The sequence below is a fragment of the Alexandromys fortis genome, unplaced genomic scaffold (assembly GCF_014885135.2).
Source record: "Alexandromys fortis isolate MF-2015 unplaced genomic scaffold, M_Fortis_MF-2015_v1.1 scaffold_4, whole genome shotgun sequence".
In the NCBI taxonomy this organism is placed as follows: Eukaryota; Metazoa; Chordata; class Mammalia; order Rodentia; family Cricetidae; genus Alexandromys; species Alexandromys fortis.
The window spans coordinates 1,084,666-1,109,594 of NW_026067944.1; the positions used below are offsets into that span (position 1 = coordinate 1,084,666).

General features: G+C 38.8%; 1 protein-coding gene across 1 annotated transcript in view; it reads left to right on the forward strand.

The window, feature by feature from the left end:
• Mib1 (MIB E3 ubiquitin protein ligase 1) overlaps positions 1 to 24,929 on the forward strand; it is a 105,835-nt gene that overhangs the window by 15,063 nt on the left and 65,843 nt on the right. Inside the window, exons 2-7 of the mRNA XM_050149066.1 lie at positions 10,138 to 10,309; positions 12,336 to 12,465; positions 17,460 to 17,564; positions 20,715 to 20,781; positions 21,566 to 21,770; positions 23,696 to 23,879. Of these exons, the coding sequence (XP_050005023.1) occupies positions 10,138 to 10,309; positions 12,336 to 12,465; positions 17,460 to 17,564; positions 20,715 to 20,781; positions 21,566 to 21,770; positions 23,696 to 23,879 (863 nt within the window). The remainder of the gene's footprint in view (positions 1 to 10,137; positions 10,310 to 12,335; positions 12,466 to 17,459; positions 17,565 to 20,714; positions 20,782 to 21,565; positions 21,771 to 23,695; positions 23,880 to 24,929) is intronic.

Sequence of the window (24,929 nt, forward strand, 5' to 3'; positions counted from 1 at the left end):
TTTTAGGATTGTTGGGAAAGTTAAGGAAATGTATGTAGAACACCAGGCTTGGTAAAATAGTGGCTCTTCTTAACAACTGATATTTTAACTAATTTAGCACTTCTCAAGAGTAAGAAATGTAGAAAATACAGTTGGTAGGTCATAAAGTCCTTGCCCTCAGTTGCTGTGGGATAATGCTCTTATACCCTGTAAAGATTTCTCATTTGTATTGGTTTAATAAAATGCTTATTGGCCAGTAGCCAGGCAGGAAGGTGGGGCAACCAGACTAGGAGGATTCTGGGAAGAGGAAAGGCTCAGTCTTTGGTCACTGGCCAGACACAGGAAGCAAGATGAGAATGCTTCACTGATAAAATATACCAACCCATGTGGCTAACATATGACGTGGAATTCCCCTCTGTATGCTGTGAATATGTTTTACTACCATTGGTTAATAAAGAAACTGCTTCAGCCTATGGCAGGGCAGAATAGAACTAGATGGGAAAACCAAACAGAATGAGAGTAGGTGGAGTCAAAGAAATGCCATGTAGTTGCCTAAGGAGAAAGACGCTCTGGACCCTTTCCCGTGTAAGCCACAGCCTCGTGGTGATACACAGATTAATAGAAATGGGTTAATTTAAGATATAAGAACTAGCTAGGAATATGCCTAAATCATTGGCCAAGCAGTGTTGTAATTAATATAGTTTCTGTGTGATTATTTGAGTCTGGGCAGCTGAGAAAAGATTGAGCAGTCTCTGTTTACAAACATAGACAAGAGTTATGTGTTAATTTAAGTTGTAAGAGCTAGTTAATAATAAGCCTTAGCTAATAGGCCAACCAGTTTATAATTAATATTAGCCTCTGTTTGTTTGTTGGGACTGAATGGCTATGGGACCAGACAGGGCAGAAACTTCCATCTATACTCCGAATGTTAATTATTCTAATCAATGTGGGAAGTACAAAAATAGTAAATAGGGAATGTTGGGATCATGGGAGAAGAAGGTAAAAGGGAGAGGAGTGGAGAAAAATACATAGCTCAATAAAGACAAAAAAGCAAAAAAGAATTTTAATTATAGTGTAGATATGTATACACAGTAACCACAGCTCTCCTCTTAAAGGGAATAAGAGATGGTTTATTCTGCAGTGAATAAACTTTTCTCCATTTTTAATGACTGTGACCTGGGAACACAGATTTAGGTTGTTCCATATTCCAGGTTCCAACATGGAAGCAGTTTCATGAAATTTTAGTTTTACAAAACAGAGAAAGTCATAAATTATGCAAGTTTAAAATACATTGGTGGATACATCAGAGAGGAATTTTGGCAAGATGGGGGAGTTTTTCTATAGGTCCAAGATGCTGTTGGTATTCTTAGGTTGGTGGAAGCGAGCTGTCTAAGTAAGAGATTCCGGCAGGTTTCTATCTACACGTCACAGGATGTGAGTTCTGACCCAGTGGCAGGCAAGGAATGTAATTAGCCAGTGGACCTGACACATGGTAGTCCCTCCACAGTACTGAAATCCTGGTCAGTCAGTCTCTGAAGATACAGGTGCTTTTCCGGAGTTTTCATCCACAGACTCTAGGTGACTAACCCTTTCTGTCACATTAGAAAGAGTGAAAGTTTCATGAATCCATGAAGCGTAGAACTCTTTTGGATTGATGATGGCAACAGTTATGCCCCAACAACTAATTATGTTTGAGTAATGGTTATTGACTTTTTAATTCTTTTTTATGTTAGAAATCTTTGTGAGTGTGTGTGTGAGTGTTGTTTTGAGACATGGTCTCTCTAAGTAGCTGTCCCTGAACTATGTGTGTAGACTAGGCTGGCCTTGAACTCAAAGAGATCCTCCTGAGTGTTGGGATCACAGGTGTGTGCCACTACACCCACCTTGACATTAGAAATCTTTTAGTTTGGACAGAATTTCATGGATTGCTAGATACCGTGCTAATTTACTGGGGCTATTTGTTTTTATTTCTAAAAAGTTTTGGAATTTATTACATAAAACTTAAGATATCTAAATACATAATTAGTACATTAACGTCCCATCAACCTCATCTAGAGGCCGTTTTGCCAATTTGCGTACCTGTGCATTTGTCTCTTGTTGCATTGCCCTCTTTGAAGGTAATTATTGGAAACGAGTTTCTTTCATTTCCTTGTGTCTTTGTGTTTATGTACCGTTTCTCTGTTTGTAGCCGCATGGTGGCTTGTTCACAACACTTTGGCTGACCCACTTCCCATGTTCTGTTGTTTGTTTACTACGTACTCCTATTTTCTTGTTCATCAGCAAATGTTTATTTTTTATTTGCTGTTACATCAAGTTTCCTGATTTATACATTCTTGTCTCACTGTGCATTTGCTTCACACACATACTTCTTGTAGGGAAACTCCGGTTCTCTTGTCTTTCTCTTTATAAGTTTTTACATTTAACCTTAAGCAGTGCTTTGTGAATTTTTTAACTGGTTCTCTTAAGAACTTATTTATTTTTATTTTTGATTATTGATCTTACCCATGCTGTACTCTTTCTAAATATTTTCAACAAAATGTTGTTAGCTTTATAAACTCTGTGAACTTAGGAGAGACGCTGTGAAAGCAGCAGATGGTCATTTGAATTTTAGTGGAACGGGTCAAAGCTTTCATCTGGTAGTTCATTTAATGGTGGCAGGTGTCTTCATAAAGCTTGGGAAAAAGAGCATTAGCTAACTCTCCAGGGTAATGCAACATGCAGCAGCACAGAGAAAAAGCACTAGTAGGTTTAGCTAGGGAACTCTGCTGGAACTTACAGTTTTAGATGAGATTTCATTGGGGGCTTAGGATCCTAAGGGATCAGGGAAATGTTGCCCTTTGTCCTGTTTTAGGTTTTAACCCCCAGCTTTTGTTCTAAAGCCAGTTGCATTCTCACTGTAAGTCCTGCAGTGCCAGTGGTGGTAGTGGGAGGCTTGCTTCTTTTCTCTTTCTCTAACTCTCAGTGCCGGTCTGTTTCACAGCTGTTCAGTGGCTTTGTTGGTACTTGAACTGTGGGAACCAAGAAAGGATTATATGTGCATTTGTGTGCATTGGTGGTTTTCCTAAAGTATTCTTTAAAACTTAAATTTTAAAAAAAATTGTAGAAGGTTGCTCCCCCCCTTTTAATGTCGGTTGTCATTTGTGTGTGCCTGTATACAGTTTATGAGTTCATGAATGTTTTCATTGTATTTTGTAGAAAATGAACTTGGAGATGAAAAATACATAGATAAGGAGTAGTTACAAACTGCTTTTTAATAAGTGGGGGCTTCAGGATAGAATTTTTCTTATCCCCTTTGTTTAGCTGCTTCACCAGCTGCACAGTCAGTTCAAAGGGGTGTTGAATGGGTCATTGTGCTTTTACTTTTAGGATAATGGACTACTTGGAGGTCTACTGCTGGCTTGTTCAGAAACATGGCCATTTTGTGGGTGTTCACTATTACTGGTACCAATGAGACAACAATTTTGGTCGGCTTTCCTGCAATGAGATAGAGATTGTTGTGTGGTGTGGGTAGAATTGTGGGGAATGGCAGTGTCTATATAAACAGACAGAACTCAGTGTAAGGGTTAAAATAATCTCAGTAGCAACTCTGTGCCCTCTTACTAATGTAAGATTTTAAGTGAGACATCCAGCATATCTGGTGCATATAATTTCGTTGTTAAGTGTCCTGTTATTACAGCTCTTGGAGTTAACACATGCTCAGTATAGATTCTTGGGGAAACTGCAAAGGGCAGTTCTACGGCATATTTGGGTAATTTTCTTTCTAGTTTGTCTGTGCAGGTTTATTGTGTAATTTTTAAAAATAGAATGTTTCATTGTAGATATTTGTGAACTAGGTAAACTGATAAAATATTTTTACGATGGTGACATTTTGTGTTTTAACTATAAAATTTCCTTTGTGGGTTAATATAGTTTGTGTACATATAGCCCCATATTTTCAGCATCTTTTACATTTTTGCCTTTATACAAATAGTTGAGTATATTTGGGCCTTAAAAAGATTTTGAAAGCAGGATCAAAGTCTCAAATGAATTAAAACCTTTTCCAGGTGTCTTCAGTAGAGACTGTGTCTGTGTTTTTCTCTCATTAGTATCTACTGACTTTTTTGACATAGCTGATAAACCTGGAATAGTATTTTTATTTTTTTCACTTCTAATTTTTTATTTATTTTTGATCATTGAGACAATGGAATCTGTAGCCCTGGCTGGTCCAGAACATGCGGCAGTCTTCCTCACTCCACCTGTGTGTGTGTCCTGGGATTATGGTGTATGCACACCCCAACTTTGCAATATTAGTTTTAAACTATGCTGGTTTAAGGAATAATAAAATTGTTTTTCCCCTCAAATTATAAAATTACTAATATTCTTCTAATGAAAACTTAAGTAATTTAGAAACAGAAATAACAGAATGTGGAAGCTAGGGAGATAGTTCAGTGAGTCAAGTATTCGCTGTGCCAGCAGGAGGGCCTGAGTCTGGATTTTCAGCATCAGTACAAAGAGCTGGGGAAGCCCTCTAATACTTATGTACAAATGTGTGCGTCACTACACATGTAGTTTCTGATATTTGTTTCATGCTAGAAAGACCTCCTTAAAATTGAAACTTTTGATAATTACCTACATTCCCAGGCCCATGGTGTTAAACTACTTTTATGATTTTTTTCTTTCTCTTTTAAAGTCACAGTTCGTTATTTTTGGTATATTGTACTGTAGGAAAACTGTAACAACAAAGCATTTTTTTATTTTCTTTGTTACACTTAGTATGGTTACCTAACAGATAACCCAAATGCCATATGCAAAATGATTTATATGTTGGCTCCTATAGGTCAGAAATTTGGAGCCAACACAAGAAATGTCCTGTCTTCACTTTAACGCATTTGAAGCTTTAGTTGGGAGTCTGGGTGCACTCAGGGATTCTTGGGTGTTTCTCTGTAGCTCTGTCCCCAGGTGTTGGCTGCTTGTGCTTGCTGCGTTGCAGACAGACTTGAGCTTCAGACCAGAAAGGGACCACCGCTGATATCTGCGTAGGCTTTCGTGACCTATCAACATCAGATGTTAGACAGTGTTCTTTCTGAGGAGGGAAGTGGAGCCCGCTTTTCATGGTGGAGAGTCAGTGTCTGCTACTAGGAGCACATGGGCTGACATCTAGATCAGAGTGGTCATATTTTGTTACATTCCCTCATTAAAAAAACATTCCAGTTCTTTAGAAATATAATTAGTATGATTCATATGTAAAACAGATTATGCAGTGATTTCAGTATCAAAATCTGTGATTTTTTTTCTTTCCTGCTTTTTAAAAAAATCACATTTATTTATTATGTATTTACGGAGGTCAAAGAACAGCTTATGGAGTTGTTTCGCTCTTTCCACTATGTGAGATCCACTGATCTAACTTATAGATGTCATCAGGCCTGGTGGCAAGCACTTTTATCCACTGAGCCATCTCACAGGCCTATGTATTTTTAAAAATTCATAAGATATGTTGTGATTCTTGGCATTTCTACAAACATTTCTATTTTAGGAAAGCTGAAGGATCATTTTCCTTGTCCTGTATCAGATAATTATCATCCTTTAAAAACACTTATTTGTTGATGAACTTAAGAATCTACTTGATAAAATTTATGAGAAAATATGTTTTTACTTCGTGAACTTTTGGTAGGAATGACAATAGAAGTAATTACAGGATTATTGTTATAAAATAAACATTTTATATCATTGGTTATTTGGTGATTAAAACATAGTACAGTTTTATATATCTATATCTATATCGATATCGATATCGATATCGATATCGATATCGATATCTATATCATCTTTCTATATATAATGCATTCTTGATAATCTAAGGGATGATTACAAACATTTTGTCCAATTTAAGGATTATTTTCATGCTTTCCCATCCTAAATCATTCTGTGATTAAAGAAAAGAGCCAGTCCTTTTGCTCTACATTCCTTTATGACCCCAGATGGAAAAAGCAGATGACAGTTGCAGTTCAGCCCTTTGATGCACACTCAGTGGCTGAAGGATGTAATAATGTGTACATTGATAGATTTAAGTTGTGTAGTGATGCTTTTGTGGTTTTTCAGATTTCAGTTTACATTCCACTTAGACTAGAGATCTATGGTAATGGTTGCTTTCATGATTGACAGAGTCAGACTTAACTTGCTGGTGGGAAGTGGTAGGTGGGTTATCTACCAGCCTGGAGAGCTGTTTTCCTTGGCAGCTTTGGGGTGAAAACAATTGAAAGGAACCGGGAAAATAAATACCAGAGTTTTGGGGAGAAAATGGGCTTAATTCACACATGAATGATGAAATACTCTGTGAGGACTTGGAGATTTTAAATATTGAATATCATCTGAAGAATTGCGCACTTTAAAAGTTCTTTCACTATTTATTTTTTTAAATATTTATTTATTATGTATACAATATTCTGTCTGTGTGTATGTCTGCAGGCCAGAAGAGGGCACCAGACTTCATTACAGATGGTTGTGAGCCACCATGTGGTTGCTGGGAATTGAACTCAGAACCTTTGGAAGGGCAGGCAATGCTCTTTACCACTGAGCCATCTCTCCAGCCCCCTTCTTTCACTATTTAAAGAATAGAATTTGACCAGTAGGATATGTAATTTTGATCACTAAGTTGTTTGTATAGAGAACCTAGTACATGTAGTGAATACATATTAAAGCTCTTAAAGTTCATCATTGTATTGCTTTAGCCTCCATTTGAAAGTAAGTGTTTTCTCAGTTTTCAGGTGACAATATTGAACCTAACATATTTTACAATTTTGTGTAACTAGTACATTATAGGATTAGGATCTTAAATTACATACAAATGTTTTTAATCATTTAATATAACACTATAAATATACAGGTCAGAAACCATGTCTGAACTTGTCAGTCCCCAGTCTAATTGTAATTATTTATAGGCCTTTGATTATATTTTATGGTCCTGCTAAGGTATAAAGCCTCTTGTGCTTGCTCTTCTGTGACGTCTTCCTTTCTTTGAGAGGCTTACTTACCTATCATTTCTTTGAAACCCTTCCCTTGCTTATTCTAACTTGTTTTGGTGCTGGCAGTTGGCTGCATGCTTTATGCTCTGCTACTGAGGTATATCCTTAGCCCTGCCCTAACTAGAGAATTATTATTGGCTTTGGTTGATAGCTTCCCTCCCTTTCTTCCATCTCTTTTCTTCTTTGAGATAAGTTCTTCCTATGTAGACTAGGCTGGGCTCGAATTCAGCCCTCCTGCCTCTGCCCTTTAAGTAGTACCGGGATTCTATCATCTCTTGACATTATGGAAAGAGTGATATTTGAATACCTGCCTGCTTCCACTAGGAGGAAAAAAATATAGAGTAGGAAAGGAATTACCTCAGTCAGTGTCTTAGTTAGGGCTTCTATTGCCATGAACAGACACCATGATCATGGCAACTCTTACAAAGGAAAACATTTAATTAGGGCTGGCTTGCTGGTTCAGAGGTTTAGTTTTTTATTGTCATGGCAGGAAGCATGGCAGCATACAAGCAGACTTGGTGCTAGAGAATTAGCTGAGAGTTCTTTATCTGGATTTGAAGGCAGCGGGTCTTGGAGTGTGAGCCACTGGGCCTGGCTTGAGCTTCTGAAACCTCAAAGCCCACCCCCAGTGACACAGTTCCTACAGCAAGGCTACACCTACTCCAACAAGGCCATATGTCCTAATCCTTTCATGTAATGACACCTGAGCCTATGGGGCCATTTTTATTCAAACCATCACAGTCTGTAAAGAACTTGCCTCTCAAGCATGAATGCCTGAATTCTATCTGGAAGCCATGTCAGAAGCCATTAGTGCTTGTAATTCCAGAGACTGGGGTTTGCTGGTTAGTCAGTCTAGTCTAACTGGTGTGTTTCAGGCCATTGAGAGACATGTCTCAAAGGAGGTGGATGATACTCCCGAGGAAGACATCTAAGCATGCACACACACATGAACACATGAGTACTCATGAATACACTTGTTAAAAATAATTCTGGATGAGTTAGTAGACTCTGATGTCCACTCTCAAAGATTTGTAACGTAGGAGACTAAAGGGTTGAACACGAAGCATATTTGATGCTGGTACAGTCTTGGGTTGTCCAGTAGGCACCCCAGTTAACTGTTAGTGTGTGTTTTCTCCTTCCACTTTCACCCAACTTTACTTTGGCTCAAACACAGGCTTGTACTTGAGTTCAGCTCCTCGTTTGGAGTTTGGTTATCTGGGTATAGAAAATAATACACTCTCTTCCTTTTTAGGGAGTAGTTACTAGTTACTACTAGTAGCAGTAGTTACTAGTTCTTTTAGAACTTAGTGATAATATTACTATTTTTGTCCTCTGGTGTTGCTCACACAGCACATAGAACTTTTAGAACATACTGCCTCACCACCAAAGAACATTGCGTCTTCACCAAAGGAGGCTGAAAGTTTCCGAGTTAAAAGACCTCTTTTTCCCCCCTTTAATTTTGGTAAGTTCCCTAAGTTAAAATACAAAGTAAGAGATTTCCATGTTATCTACCGAGAATCTTTAGCATGGTTATTCTTAGTTCATCTAAATCCCACCTTCTTCTCTGCCTGCCTCTAATTTGAAATGTGTTTAACTTTTTATATGAGGACACAAAGATAGTTTGAGCTAGTTTATAGCTTAAAGTGAGTTCGGTTGCTAGGGTGTGGTTGTAAAGTGGTGGCACTGGTGTCACAAGTCACGTACCACTTAAAACATTTTGGCTTCAGCTTACTGAACCACTAGTGATAGCATCACCAAAAATAATAAAGGAGAACTGCCCCGATCCGAAAGTTGCTTTCTATAATTTGTCATGGTCTTTGAATGTCTGTTTCATTCCTATGTGAGCAGTGGGGGAGGTTACAAGTAGGTGTAACAAGTTTTTCCTTGAAGGGAGGAATACGCGCCATAGTGTTGTTTTCCATTTAAAGATTTTTAATTGTGTGTTGGCATGTGTGGAGTATGTGTCCTATAGAACCCAGAAAAGGAAGCTGGATCCCATGGTGCTGAGCTGTCTTGATGTGGGTACTGGGAACTGAGATTGCTTCCTCTGAAGCACAGTTTATGTTCGTAACCTCTGAGCCAGCTCTTAGCACCAGTTGCTAATCTTCCTATTTTGTTGTTTACTGAGTTTGGGTGTGTAGGTTCACATGTGCCTTAGAGAGTGTGTGGAGATCAGAAGACAGCCTGGGAGAGTTGTTTTCGTCCTGTATCCATGTGGGTCTTGAAGATGGAACTCGGGTGTCAGGCTTGGTGGCAAGCATTCTGAGCTGCTGCGGTATCAAGGATGACAGTGAATTCCTTCCTGATTCCTTCCCTCTATCTCTTAAGTGCTGGGATAATAGGGTGTATCACCATCCCACCCTTAGCTAATAGTTTTCTAAAATTTAGTGTTTATAAGGAAAACACTTACTACTGAGCACTTATTAAGTATATGGGTGATTTGTTTCTATGAGACCACGAAAATAAAAGTCCATTTCTTTTGGAGTAATTATTTACCTGGACAATAGGTTGCAGTACGCTCAACAGTCCTAAAGGGTTTTTTTTCCTTCGTGTGCGTGTGTGTGTGTGTGTATGTTTGTATCATGCATGTTTACAGGTGTGTGGGCACACAAATGTTTGTGCATGTGGAGACCCGAGGTTGACATTGTGTGCGCTGTACACTCATTGGGGCAGTATATCTGAACTGAATTCAGAGCTCAACTGATAAAGGCTCGTGTAGCCAGCCATCTTATTCTGTGCCCATCTCTGAGTGCTTGGAGATAACAGGCAGGCAGCCCACTGGCATTATATGAACCTTGGTCTTCATCCTCGCACAGTAAGTACTTTAGCCAGCTTGTGATTGTGAATATTTATAGTCAGACATGCTTAGATTTGGGAGAAGACTGTTTTTGTGTTAAGCCTAGATTTTCATTTATGGATGAGAGCTAGACAAATAATACTTGTTTGTATTTTACTAATGAAATGAGAGTAGAAAACATGTTTAGTTTATGATTTACATTGATCAAAGTAATTCAGATCTGTCACCTTGAAATTAGATGTGTTGTGTTTTTCCCATCCTTTGTTAAAATAACCTGTAATATGCTGTTGTGTTTTCCCCAACACAGTAGTGTGCAAATAAGTACTTGAGAGTAACCTAAGCATGTGACTGTTTCCATAGGCATCAAGCATGATGGAACTATGTGTGATACTTGCCGCCAGCAACCAATCATTGGCATTCGATGGAAATGTGCAGAGTGTACAAATTATGATTTGTGCACCGTTTGTTATCATGGAGATAAGCACCACTTAAGGCATCGTTTTTATAGGATCACTACACCAGGAAGTGAACGGTAAGGGAAACAAGTTTTTCCTTTTTTCCTATTAACTTTAAAGTAGGATTAGGAAGTAGCTTTTGATAATTTAGATTTAGTTTTAGGAGAAAATGAATAGCAGGCTAGACTTGGATTGAACTTGTTGATTTGTGAGTGACTCTGTGAAGGTAAAATTTTATTGTATGTGGGTTTCTCTCTTGTTTCCTTTTTTAAAGACAGGGTCTCATTGTAGAGCTCTGGTTGACCTTGAACTCAGTATGTAGTCCAGGTTGACCTCCAATTACTGATTTTTTTTTAAATATTTATTTATTTATTATGTATACAACATTCTTTCTACATGTATGCCTGTAGGCCAGAAGAGGGCACTAGACCTCATTACAGATGGTTGTGAGCCACCATGTGGTTGCCGGGAATTGAACTCAGGACCTTTGGAAGAGCAAGCAGGCAATGCTCTTAACCGCTGAGCCATCTCTCCAGCCCAATTACTGATTTTTTTTTATAAGATAATCTTGGCTATTTTTTCTCTAGTGTGGGGCTTGACATTGCTGAACAGTTGGAAATATATGCCCCCTCCTAAAAAATTTGAATAATTTTCTTATTATACCCTTTGTTTTAATTCTATTCAATGAACACTATGGCCTACTGATTGAGTCAGCAGGCGTTTATTATGGATAAAGACTTGAGATATGGCTCAGATGGTAAAGTGCTTGCTTCATAAACTTGGGGAGCTATGTTTGAATACCCAGCACCCATGGAAAGCTAGGCATATGACACATTTTTATAGCCAGTGCTGGAGAGGCAGACAGAAGGATACTTGGAGCTCTGGCTAGTCTGTCTAGCTAAACATTGAACTCCAGGTTCAGTGAGAGATCTTTTCAAAAAGTAAGGTGGAAAAGTGATTGAGTGACACCCAACATTGGCACCTAACCTCACGTATACATGCACACCTGTACACACAGACACATGCATACATGAATGCATACACACACACACACAGAGGCTATGCGGCAGCTACTGTATTTGTAATTTGTAGATAGTTTTCTTAAGGAGTTTATAATTTAAGAGGAATGCTGATCATGAATGAAAATCGTGATGTTTTGGACAGGATAATGTCTTAAGTCTTAGGATTGATGAGGTGGGTGTGGAATTTTAGGTAGTGGAGTCTTCTCGTATAGATAGGATACTGTATTTGAGTAAGTGTGCAGCCAGTGAGAGAGCCACAGCTTGGGGCAATCGGGAAGGAGTTTTGAGTCACAACATCTCACTTCAGATCATGGTCCTGCCACTCAAACTGAGTATTTTGGAAAAAAAAAAAATTCTTGTTTTTGCTTAAAATTAAAATTAAGGAATGATAAATAGATTTTAAAAAATGAGTATAATAATAAGATTACATTTAAAAAGCAAAAGCCTAAAATCTGAATAAAAAGGATGTAGATGAGTAAGGGGCAGCTGGCTCAAATAATTGAGTGAAATCTTTCCCAAGGTTTGTAAATGCTTCTAAGTGTGCAATACTCCAGAGACAGTACAGTGTAGTCAAATCTGGCCTCAGATTCAGTTTGATTCATTGCTCACTTTTCACAGATTCTTAAAGATGTCCCCACCCCCATTCTGAACCCATCTTGTTGTTCTTGACATTTGGCAGAAGCAGAGGTCTATTGTTCTTTGTAGAGAGATCATGCTCTTGAGATGACCAAAATGCTGCCACTAGCTGTTTGCCCTAAATCACAGCTAAGTGTGTGGTTTGCAGCTCATCTGATACACTGTGTTCAGCAGGCCCTGACAGAGTACACTTAGAGACATAGCCTGAAGTGGTGGTGCTAGGTGCTTTTTCTGATTCCATTGCTTTATGTGTTTTTGCAAACCTGAGCAAAACCTTTTTTCATGCGTAGATTCCTCAGTTGTAAAATGGGCAATTTAATGTTGTCTTTATAAGGAACTAATACTTTCCCCATGTAAAGGCTTTTTTTTTAATATACATTTTTACATATAAGTTACTATTTCTCAGTTTTATAAAATGTGAAAACAAAACTTCTTTTATTTTTAGGGTTCTGTTAGAGTCTCGTAGAAAATCTAAGAAGATTACAGCCAGAGGAATCTTTGCAGGTGCCAGAGTGGTACGAGGAGTGGACTGGCAGTGGGAAGATCAAGATGGGGGCAATGGGCGTAGAGGAAAGGTATGGACTTTTAAAAATTGACCATGTATTCTAGAGTGTTGAGAGTTGAGATTTCTGTGTGTGTGTGTGTGTATTTTACGTACTAATCCCAGTTCCTTCTCCCTCCCCTCTTCCCACTCTCCCACTTACCCCTCTCCCCAGCCCTCATCTGCTGCTCCTCAGAGAGGGTAAGGCCTCCTATGGGAAGTCAACAGATTCTGTCACATCACTACATTGAGGCAGGACCAAGGCCCTTCCTCTTGTGTCTAGGTTGAGCAGGGTTTCTCTTCATAGGAAATGGGCTCCAAAAAGCCAGATCATTCATTAGGGATGACTCCTGGTCCCCATGCCAGTGGCCCCACAAACTGCCAAGCCATCCCCACTGCCGCCTGCTTTCAGGGGGCCTAGATCAGTCTTACGCAGATTTCCTGGTTGTTTGTCCAGAGTCAGTGAGCACCCACTAGTTCAGGTCTATTATTTCTGTGGGTGTCCCCATCATGGACTTGACCCCTTTGCTCTTGTTAGCGCTCCTCCCTCTCTTCAACAGGACTCGGGGAGCTTTGTCCAGTGGTTAGTTGCACAGCTAAGCACTCTGCATCTGCCTCTCTGCATCTGCTTCCATCAGTCATTGGATAAAGGTCTTAGGAGATCATGTCTATTTCCCCTTCTTAGGCAGATCCACGTATGTCTCTCTTAGGGTCCTCTTTGTTACTTAGCATGTCTGGGGTTGTGGACTGTAGTCTGGTTATCCTTTGCTTTATGTCTAATATGCACTTATGAGTGAGTACATGCCATATTTGTCTATCTGGGTGTGGGTTACATCACTCAGGATGTTTTTTTCCACTCCATTTATTTGGCTGCATATTTCAAGATGGTTTTTGCCGCAGAGTAGTACTCCATTGTGTAAATTTGCCACATTTTCCTTATGTATTCCTCAGTTGAGGGGCATCTAGATTGTTTCCAGGACTGCCTATTACAAATAATGCTGCTGTGAACATAGTTGAGCACATGATCTTGCATGCCTCTTTTGGGTATATGCCTAAGAGTGGTATTGCTAGATCTTGAGGTAGATTGATTCCTAACCCTAACTTGCCATACTGATTTCCAAAATAACTGTACAAGTTTGCACTCCCACCATCAATGGAGGAGTGTTTTCCTTACTCCACATCCTCTCCAGCATAAGCTGTCACCATTGTTCTTGACCCTAGCCATTCTGTCAGGGCTAAGATGGAATCACAGAGTTGTTTTGATGGCTAAGGATGTTGAGTAATTCTTTAAGTGTCTTTTAGCTACTTGAGTTTCTTCTGTTGAGAATTCTCTGTTTAGATTAGTACCCCATTTTTAAATTGGATTATTTGGTATTTTGATCTTTAGTTTCTTGAATTCTTTGTATAATTTGGAGATCAGCCCTCTGTCAGATGTGGGGTTGAAGATCTTTCCCATTCTGAGGGCTGCCATTTTGTCTTCTTGACTGTGTCTTTTGCCTTACAGAAGCTTCTCAGTGTCAGGAGGTCATTTCTCTCAGTGTCTATGCTACTGGTGTTATATTTAGGAAGTGGTCCCCTTGCCAGTGCGTTCAAGTATACTTCCCACTCTCTATTCTATGAGGTTCATTGTAATTGGTTTTCTGTTGAGGTCCTTGATCCATTTAGACTTGAGTTTTGTGCATGGTGATAGATATGAATCTGTTTGCATTCTTTTACATGTTGATATCTAGTTATGTCAGCACCATTTGTTGAATTTGCTTTTTTTTCTATTTTTTTTTTAGTGTCTTTGTCAAAAATCAGGCGTTCATAGGTCTGTGGATTAATATCAGGGTCTTCGATTCTGTTCCATTGGCCCACCGTCTTTTTTTGTGCCAATACCAAGCTGTTTTTATTAATGTAACTATAATAGTGTTTGAAGTCAGGGATGGTGATGCCTCCAGAAGTTCCTTTATTGTACAGGATTTTTTTTTTTTTTTTTGGCTATCTTGGGCTTTTTGGTTTTCCGTATGAAGGTGAGTAATGTTCTTTCAAGGTCTGTAAAGAATTCTGTTGGGATTTTGATGGTTGTTGCATTGAATCTGTAGATTGCTTTTGGTAAAATTGCCATTTTTACTACGTTAAATGGGAGGTCTTTCCATTTTTTGATATCTTAATTAGTTTCTTTTTTCACAGACTTTAAAAGTTCTTGTTAGTCATTCACTTGTTTGGTTAGAGTTATCCCAAGGTACTTTTTGTTTTTTGTGACTATTGTGAAGGGTGATGTTGCCCCAATTTCTTTTTCAGCCCATTTATCATCTGTATCTAAGAGGGATACTGATTTTTTTTTTTTGAGTTAATCTTGTACCATGTTACTGAAGGTGTTTATCAGCTGTAGGAGTTCGTGGTAAAAATGTTTGGAGTCACTTATGTATACTGTCGTATCATCAGCAAATAGCAAAAGTTTGACTTCTTTCCAGTTTGTATCCCCTTGATCTTCTTTTGTTGTCTTATTGCTCTAGTGAGAACTTGGAGTAAGTATTAAATGGCTCTGGAGACTCATATAGTGCCTGTTCCATTTGCAGCCCTCCTGCAAAGTAACCAATAGCCATATTTTGTGTTTACCATTTTCTTGTTTTTCTTTAGTACTTTTTGTGAATGTAGATTGTCACAAGAGCAATTGATATTTACATTTCGAAAATGTAGCAGTCACGGACCTAGCTATTGTAATGTCAGGGCAGAATGCTCATTTTAAATTAAGGCTCTCAGAAAAATGGGAACAAAATAGTCTGTAGTTTCTCTTCAGGATCTCTAAAATTTGTGAGAGTCCTTCTGGGGCTTTCAGCAGGCGCGGCTGTTCATGAGCTCTGGGAACATGGAGCTCAGCATGTGCTATGAGGTGGCGGACGTAGGCTAGATACTGGGTGAGAACATTGTCAGAGGAGATACATTGCTGTGTAGTTTTCGCTTCTAAGATCACCACACATTACAAACTTGTACAGTGTTAATTAGGCAGAATCCTGAAGCGTGGTAGAGCATTGATGGAGTAAATTTAGAAAGATGGTTGCCTCTTGAGAGAAGGCAGAGGGGTGGATGAGCACATGGGGTCTTGAAAAGTCTTGGCATTTTTCTTTTTGGTTTTTCAAGATGGGTTTCTCTGTGTAACTGTCCTGGCTATCCTGATCTTGTTTTGTAGACCGGGCTGGCCTCGAACTCACTGAGATTTGCCTGCTTCTGCCTCCCGAGTGCTGGGATTAAAGGCGTCTGCCACCACTGCTATGACATTCATTTTTAAAGGTAGTAGAATATTTATAAGGGAGTTCATTTCTTTTTTATTCTTAAAAGTATGCATATTTTGTTTTTTACAATACTTATAAAAATTTAAAAGAATATATGGCCTTATTAGTAATTTGAAACATTTCTCAAATGGTTAATTAAGTCTTAAATGAAATCATTTTATTTGTACAAAAGCACTGCCAAATACCTACCCAACGAAACTATTTCTTCAGTACAAAGAAGAAAAAAAGTTTAATATGTACTTTTACTTTGAGGAATGAATACTAGTCGACTGGGTGGTGGTGGTGCACGCCTTTAATTCCAGCACTCGGGAGACAGAGGCAGGTGGATCACCTGCCTGATCGAGGTTAGCCTGATCTACAAGAGCTATTTCTAAGTCAACTCGATTTTTTATACAGAGAAACCCTGTCTTGAAAAACAAAACAAAACAAAGAAAAGTAATATAGTCTGGGTTATTCTTTATGTTTGTGAGATGCTGGTGTATGTGAGTGTTAAGAGTGGAGCAAAGTCATTTGGGTTGTATGTGAGCAGCTCTCTGTTCTTAGGTGTAGACAGTGGGAGTGCCAGCTTCGTTACTGTGTGTTACTTTGTGTGCTTGACTCTCGGCCTTAAGGATTAGTAGGCAACCAACACATGAATGCATGGGTGTGTGTGTGTGTGTGTGTGTGTGTGTGTGTGTGGTAGAGAACGGGGAGAGGAAAGAGAACAAGTTGGAGTTTACCCAGGTAAGTTTCAAGTATCAGTTTGTTTGTGGGTGTGGCATTATGTTTGTGCCCATTATTGCATGCTGTTCTAGCTGGGGTAGCCTGTTTTCTTGAGCAGCTCAATGCCACTGACATTCTTAACAACTCTGGGTTTGTCATCTTGTAGCTGACTAGAAAACAGGTTTATCTTCAGTTGTTTAGATACATGCTTAAAGATTTTAAATTACGTATTGGATAATTGGCTAAAAAGAGTAAGCTTTGTTCTTAAAGGATTTTAAAATTTGCATTATTCATTTTCTGATAACCTATTAGCCTAATTTCTTTGCCTCCTAGTTAAAAATTTCTACAGTGATATTAGAATGTACTTCATAACTCTCAAGGTCAGGTGTGGGGATATAACCCCATAATTTAAACAGGAAGTTTGAGGTCTCCTGGGTTGTGTTCTGACAGCTTGTCTCAACACCCCTTCCCTCAAACAATAGTCACAACACCAGGCTGGGGATACACTCAGTGGTAGAGTGCTTGCCTAGCATATAGAGAAGCCTAGGACTAAGGAGAAAAACCAGCACAAACATTTACAGAAGCTGGATTTGGTGCTACACACGTCCAGCAGTTCTGTCTCTTGGGAGGCTGAGACAGGAGACTTTTGAGTTTGAGGTGAGGATGGGCTACTCAAGGATATTCTATCTTAATAAAACTTATAATTCTGGAAAAGTAGAACTTTATTGATAATTTAACGATGCTAAAAGTAACATATTTGGCAAATAGGTATTTTTATTGATATTTGTTATATAGGTTGATAGATGAAAAGATTTTTAAGATTTCAATATAATTAAAGTAGCTAACCTTTTCTTTTGTTTGCTTTTTTGAGACAGGGTTTTTTGCACAGCTCTGGCTATCCTGGAACTTGTTTGGTAGACCAGGCTAGCCTTGAACTCACAGAAGTCCTCCTGCCTATGCCTCCCAAGTGCTGGGATTAAAGGTGTGTTTCTGCTGCCTGGCTTCTTCTTTCTATTTTTTAAAAAAGGTTTTCCCCCCTAAATTTTGTTAGGTAACGGAAATCCAAGACTGGAGTGCATCAAGCCCACACAGTGCAGCGTACGTTCTCTGGGATAATGGTGCTAAGAACCTTTACAGAGTTGGCTTTGAGGGCATGGTGAGTAGTGACAGTGGGCGGGCCTGGGTGGGAACTGATGCCCATCCTGTGTGTGCATTCTGCCTCGTGTCTGAGCCATGCATCTGCAGCAGGAAGAACATCTGTGATGTGAGGGTTTCAGCTCCTCAGACCTGACTCAGACTTTGTGTATAAACTGCCTAATAGCAGATATGCTTTTGCCATAGTGAATGTCTAGTGGATTTAGCTTTTGAAATCTAAACAAAAAAATTAGAGTCATCTATAGAACTGTTCTTTGGAGTAGATTTGGATGCTAGTATTAACGTGAGGTGGGTTTTGTATTCTATGCTGTGGTAGCTGATAAAAAGTATAAATTATTTTTAAGGAAGTTTTTAAGTTTTTATTTAAATGCATTGTTGTTTTGCCATGGGTGTTGGGTTCCCTGGAAATGGAGTTACAGATAGTTGTGAGCTCCTGTGTGGGTGCTGGGAATTAATTCTGATTCTCTGGAAGAAAAAGTCAGTGCTCTTAATCACTGAGCATCTCCCCAACCCCTCTTGTAGTTTTATTAGAATGAAGAGTTGATGATTAAATGTGATCTTGTATGCACAATCCCAGCACTCCAGAAGTGGAGGAAAGAGGATCTTAAGTTCAAGGCCAGTTTGGGCACATAATGAGACTGTCTCAGGAAATAAAAAAGAAGATAAAACAAGAAAGCAATAGATTTGGAAACACTTAGTGGAGAATAACGTAGGTTTAGTCAATAGATTGCTTTATATTTCTGTATTTCATGGACCATTGTTCAAATACTAACTTTATTTTGGGACAGGGTCTCACTGTGTAGCTCACCAGACTGGCCTTGAACTCAGATCTGTCTCACTTGACCTCCTAAGTGCTGGGATTAAAGATGTGGGCACCATATCCAGCCTTACTGTTTATTTTCAAATGCAAATTTCTTTAATAACCTTTCAGTTATGAATATGTTCCAATTTAAGGAATTATTATTATAGTTTTGTTGTGTAATGTTTTACTCTTGGCTTTTTGAGGGACCCACCACACAGCTCCCAAATAAATCACACACGAAAGGTTATTATTACTTATGAATGTCCAGCCTTAGGTTGGCTTGTTTCCAGTCAGCTTTTCTTAAATTATCCCATCTATCTTTTGCCTCTGGACTTTTATCTTTCTCTTCTGTAAATCTTACTTTCACTCTTACTTCATGGCTGGCAGCGTGGCTGGCCCCTGACGTCCGTCCCGTCCTCCTTTCCTTATTCTCTTGTTCTTTTTATTTTACTCTCTGCCTGCCAGCCCCGCCTATCCTTGCTTCTGCCTCACTATTGGCCATCCAGCGCTTTATTGGAACCTTCAGGTGTTTAGACAGGCAAAGAACCACAGTTTTACAGAGTTAGACAAATGCAGCATAAACAACAATCACACACCTTAAAATAATATTCCCCAACATTTTAATTGTGATACTGGGGTTTTGTGCATGCTAGGCAAGTGCCCAGCAGTGAACTGTTTCCCCAGCCCAGAGAATTCTTTGTTTCTTTCCTCAACTGTCTTTGTCTTCCATTTGGAGAGCAGAAAAATAGCCAAATGTCTCCTTTATATATTTTGTTTATGTATGAAAGCCAATGTGAACTTAAACAAATGCTTTATTTTTTTATTTTTCTTTTTTTTTTGTTTTCGAGACAAGGTTTCTGTGTCACCCTGGCTGTCCTGGAACTTTCTTTGTAGACCAGGCTGGCCTGGAACTCAGAGATGTTCCTCCCTTGCCTCCCAAGTGGTGGGATTAAAGGCGTGTGCCACCACTGCTTGGCTAGCAAATGCTTTTAATGATGCCAAATTATCATAGGCTATAGAATCGACTTGTTTTCTTTCCCACTGCATATTCAAGATTCAGATGCAGCATGCTTTCGAATTGTGAGTTTTTTTTAAATGATTCCAACTGACTATTAATTCATATGAAGATGTATGTGCATTCAAGTAGTTAAATAAATACCATATACAGGTTGATGACTCATGAGGTTAGTGCCATTATTTAATGAGATGTCTCTTTGAAGGTTACTTTCCCTCTCCACGGCGGTGAGCAGGGTGGCAGCCAGTATACTTTAATATGTTTTTGCTTATTATGGGCATATTTCCCTAGGATAGATTTTTAGAGGTAGAATTACTACATTAAAATGATTATAGCCTTTTTCTCAGTCTGGGGTTGAGTAACATTTCATTTTTATTGCAAGATGGGCTGTTACAGAGCTGGATTCTGTGTGGATGTGCCTGTCACTTACTATACAAATCAGCAACTCTTGGACATTTTTTAGTGCATCTGTTTTTTGTTTGTTTGTTTTCTGTTTTTTCTTTAACTCACTTTAAATTTTTTGTAAGTAACACCTAAGATTAATGTCCCTATTTCTTGTAACTTGTAACTACAGGTGTCTCTACTCTACTACTTAAGTAAGAATGAATATATTTTATTGTAAAAATAAGTGGGACAGACCTTAATTAACCAGATAGAGAAATTAATTGCAAAGGATCAAAAACTGGGTTTGGCCGGGCTGGGGTGGCGCACGCCTTTAATCCCAGCACTTGGGAGGCAGAGGCAGGAGGACCTCTGTGAGTTCGAGGCCAGCCTGGTACAAGAGCTAGTTCCAGGATGGGCTCCAAAACCACAGAGAAACCCTGTCTCGAAAAACCAAAAACCAAAAAAAAAAAAAAAAAAAAAACCAAACCAAAACCAACCAACCAAACAAACAAAAAACAACTGGGTTTGATTCCATTTCTCTGCTTTTGTTCTGCAGGCTGCTTGTTTTTATGTAGTTTTTCTTCTTACACGTGCTTGCCTTGTATCTTTAAAATGTGAGAAAGGATCAAATGCAGTGAGATTTTTGTTTAGTTTGGGTAAAATTATTTTAAAATTTCAATGTGTTGTGCATTTATCAAATACTGGGTATTTCTTAGAGTTTGTTGTTTATCATGTGCTTTTGAAAATACTTAATGTTGAAATGTTAGCTTTGAACTCTAAAATTAGATAGCGGGCAGTAACTCAGGCTCGTCTTGTCAGATCAGTGTTCTGGTCTAAGGTGTGACTCTCCTGGGGCTGCCTCTGCCGTGTGCTGAGTGAAACGTGCCTCTTCTAGACCTTGTGCCGTATTTCAAGTTTTCATGGGTTATTTTCTTGGTTTCTTTCCTTAGTCTGATCTGAAGTGTGTCCAGGATGCCAAAGGAGGTTCTTTCTACAGAGATCATTGCCCTGTGTTAGGTGAGTTAAGCAGATTAAAGAAAATTGCTAAATCATGAGTCAGGTCTATAATGATCAAGATAATGTCTAAATTTGACAGAAAAATTAATTATCATTAAAGTTACGTAGAGAAATACTTGGTTTCATTTTATTTAGTTTTAAAACCTTTATTCCTTTTCCATGGTTTATTTATGCTCAGAAGGAGTTGTTATGTCTTGGGAATTGGGGGGGGGGGCGGCTTGTTTCTCCTGGCCGCCTGGCTAGCTTATCTAGATTCTTTCTGTTTTTAATAACACACTTGAAAAGAAGGGTGGGTTACTGGGCACATACTGGTGTCTTGTGGTGTAGTATGGTTCCAAAATAGCTAGAATCAAGAATTTGAAATGTTTTTATCATAAAGGATAAATATTTGAGGAATTGAATATGCTTACAACCATGATTTTCTCATTATACATTTTATATATAAGTATCATAGTGTATCCATGAATATGTACAATTATCACATGTCAATTAAAAATAAACTTTCATTAAAAGGTTCTAAGGGAACACCATGAATAGTTGTTGGTCAATAAGTGAGTGAGGTAAAATAAATGTAAAGAACAGACTCTTAGACAAAAACACCACAAATTTTTTTTTTGATTAGACAAAATAAAGAACTAGAAAATTAACATTGTCATGATGACAAGGTAGTGATCACACACACACACACACACACACACACACACACACACGTGTGCAGCTGCTTACTACAGTGGCTCTTTTTTCCTTCATTTTCCCCTTTGATTATTTGTGTTTGGGATGACAGGTGAGCAGAATGGCAACAGGAATCCTGGTGGATTGCAGATTGGTGACCTGGTGAATATAGACCTTGACCTGGAAATCGTACAGTCTTTGCAGCATGGTCACGGAGGATGGACTGATGGGATGTTTGAGACTTTAACTACAACTGGAACTGTCTGTGGCATTGATGAAGATCATGACATTGTAGTGCAGTATCCAAGTGGCAATAGGTTGGTACTATTTCCTGAATTTTGATGACAGAGTTAACATAAGGGACAGAAGCCTTAAAGAAAGCAAGTGACATGCTGTAATTCAAGGTTTAAAATGTTGGTCCTTAGGCAGTATATACAAATTCAGAATATGCTGGTAAGGTATTTAGGTATATCTGTGTATGTTTGCCTGCATGCACATGCACATGTGCACTTTTACATTGAAGTCAGAGGAAGCTTGCAGAAGTCGGGTCTCTCCTTCCATCTTAGGAGTTCTGGGGTTTGAACTCAGGTTGTCAGGGTTAGTGGTAAAAATACCTTTACTTGCTGATCCTTCTCATTGGTCTTGTATATGATTCATACTATTTAGAGCCTCTTTCCCTCTGGGGTTGCTTTAGAAACAAGTGTTCTTGTATGCTTGTAATGTTTTATTTATTATTTATGTGTTTGTGTGCCTGCATGAGTTTATTTGCACCATATGTATGCAGGAGTTGTTGGAGGCCAGAAGAGAATCCACTGAAATGGGCTTAAAGGTGGTTGTGAGCCACCATGTGGGTCCTGGGAATCAAACCCTGGTCTTCTGCAAGAGCAGAAAGCGTGCTTAGCCCAGTGGTTCTCAACCTTCTAACGCTGCTACCCTTTAATACAGTTTCTCATATTGTGGTGACCCCACCATAAAATTGTTTTGTTGTTATTTCATAACTGTAATTTTGTTACTGTTGTCAGTTGTGGTGTAAATGTCTGATAGTGACCCCCAAGAGATCCCTACCCCACAGGTTGAGAAACACTGACTTAACCACTGAGTCATTTAACCGGCCTCTTGCGTAGTTCTAGGAACAGGTTTGTTTGTTTGTTTTCTAAACTGTAATCTAATCTTTCAGATCCTCTTATTCCAGATAAGTACTTGGATTCTGAAAAGTGTACAAGATACAAATAATTAAGGAATTTATTTGACAAAGGATCTGTTTCTGCATTGGAGTTGAGTGTTTGTTTAAGTGCAGTGTGTTTTGTCTGTGTCAGGGAGGTGCTAGCAACATGGAGAAATGCTCGTGTAAAATAAACCGCAATTGCGGGGTGGAGACATAGCTCAGCTATAGGATGTTTGACTGGCATAAATGAAGCCTTGTCTTCATTCCACAGCACTGCACAGATCAGATATGTGGCACAGGCCTGTAATCTAAGATTTCGGGATTAAGATGCAGGAAGACAAAAGAGTAAGTTGTTCTTACTCTTTTGAGGTAGCCTAGGCTATATGTGATTCTGTCAAAGAAACAAAAACAGAAGAAATTATGTGTGTGGTCCTAGGAAATTGAACCAGGGTTTGGGCGTACCAGGCAGTCAGTATCACTGAGCTACAGCCCCAGATCAGATTTATTTTGACACTGGTACTAAAATTATGGAAAGTATTTATTTCCCATGGCAAATTAAAACTAGAGAGCCTTTATCTGTGAGATTGGCAGTGTTCTAGGTCAGTGGTTTTCAACTTTCCTAATGCTGTGACTCTAATATAGTGACCCAAACATACAATTATTTTATTGCTACTTCAAAACTGATTCTGCTGCTGTTGTGAATTGGAATGTAAATGTCTGATATTCAGGATATATGATGTATGGTGTCTGTTGAAAGTGTTGTCATGGCATGTTGGGTAGGCAGTGTAGCTAGGACAGAATGGTAAGTAAATATATGTGATCAGGAGAGAAAGCTTTTCCTTAAGCAGCTGTGAAGAAACCAATTATGTATGCACAATGATGTACACACAGAGATGTTATGTATCGTATGTACTGGTAAGCATTGAAAATTATATAACAAAGAAATAAAACTCATTCAGAATGTAGTTGCCGAGAATTGCTTTATTATTTTGAAGTGGTGCATGATTTTTCTCCCCTCAATGTTTAAAGATGTCCTGAATGAATTTTTATGTTCTGAGCCTGGTTCTACTCTTGTAGGTGGACCTTCAATCCTGCTGTTCTCACTAAGGCAAACATTGTCCGAAGTGGGGATGCTGCACAGGGAGCAGAAGGAGGCACCTCACAGTTTCAAGTGGGTGATCTTGTGCAAGTTTGTTATGATCTGGAAAGAATTAAACTTCTCCAAAGAGGACACGGTGAATGGGCTGAAGCGATGCTTCCAGTAAGGATATGTAAAATAGCTTGGGAAGAGATATATTTTGCTTATAGAATTAATTAATTAAAGCAAATTACTTTTTAGAAACAATTGGAATTGAAAGTTACATTTAAAAATATCACTCAAATGTAATTGCAAAGGATTGCTTTACATACACACTGTATGTGTATGTGTGCGCACACATTGGCACACACGTGTGTATATGTACACATTAGTAGAGTTGTATTCTAGGTGTACATAGGCAGCAAGGTGTACTTATGCCTAGTTTATTCCAGTTGCATTAGCCTAGGAAGATCCAGAAGGGGCTAGTATTTCTAACACTGTTAATAATGGGTGTAATGTAGTATTAGAAGGCAGAGGTTTTTCTGATATTTAGTTCCCAAATATAAGAGCTGCATGCACTTCTGTCTTGGTAGTACAGGTAGCCTAAGATGTGCAGGATGTAGGGGTAGTACACGCACACGTCTCTCAGAGTGGTTTTGCTATCAACAGTGCAGCTTAATTTGCTTAATTTTTAGTTTTTCACTCAGTACACATTTCATCAGCTGTTCAACAATAATAAACAAGCTTATTTTGTCCTTCATTTATTTGTTCTTTTCTTTCACCAGATTTTCTTTTGTCCCCTCCTGTTTTACTTTGTTTCTTTCTGTTCCTGGTTCTGTGGCCCATCTTCTTCCATCTTGTTTTGTCCTCCTGATCAATCCTTTGCACAGTTGACTTTTCGGCTCTTTGTTATTTTCACTTTCCATCCTCTGTGCTTCCTCTCTCCCCTTAGAAACCCATCACGCTACTGTGTGTTGTTCAAACCCCTCCTCCCATTTCTTAGGACAGTGCTTCCATTTCTTCCTCTTTACCCTCAGTTCCTGCCCTAAGTAGCCTCATCCTATCTTCTGTGATCTTCCTGTCTTGTCTTTACTGTTATCCTGTCTATCCTTCTAGCTGTACTCCTCAGTAGATAATTTAGACTTTTGGTCCACATCAGCTGTATTGTAGCGGAGGGAATTCATAGGATATCTGGTAGACCTGAGAGCAGGACCTATTTGCTGTATTTGATTC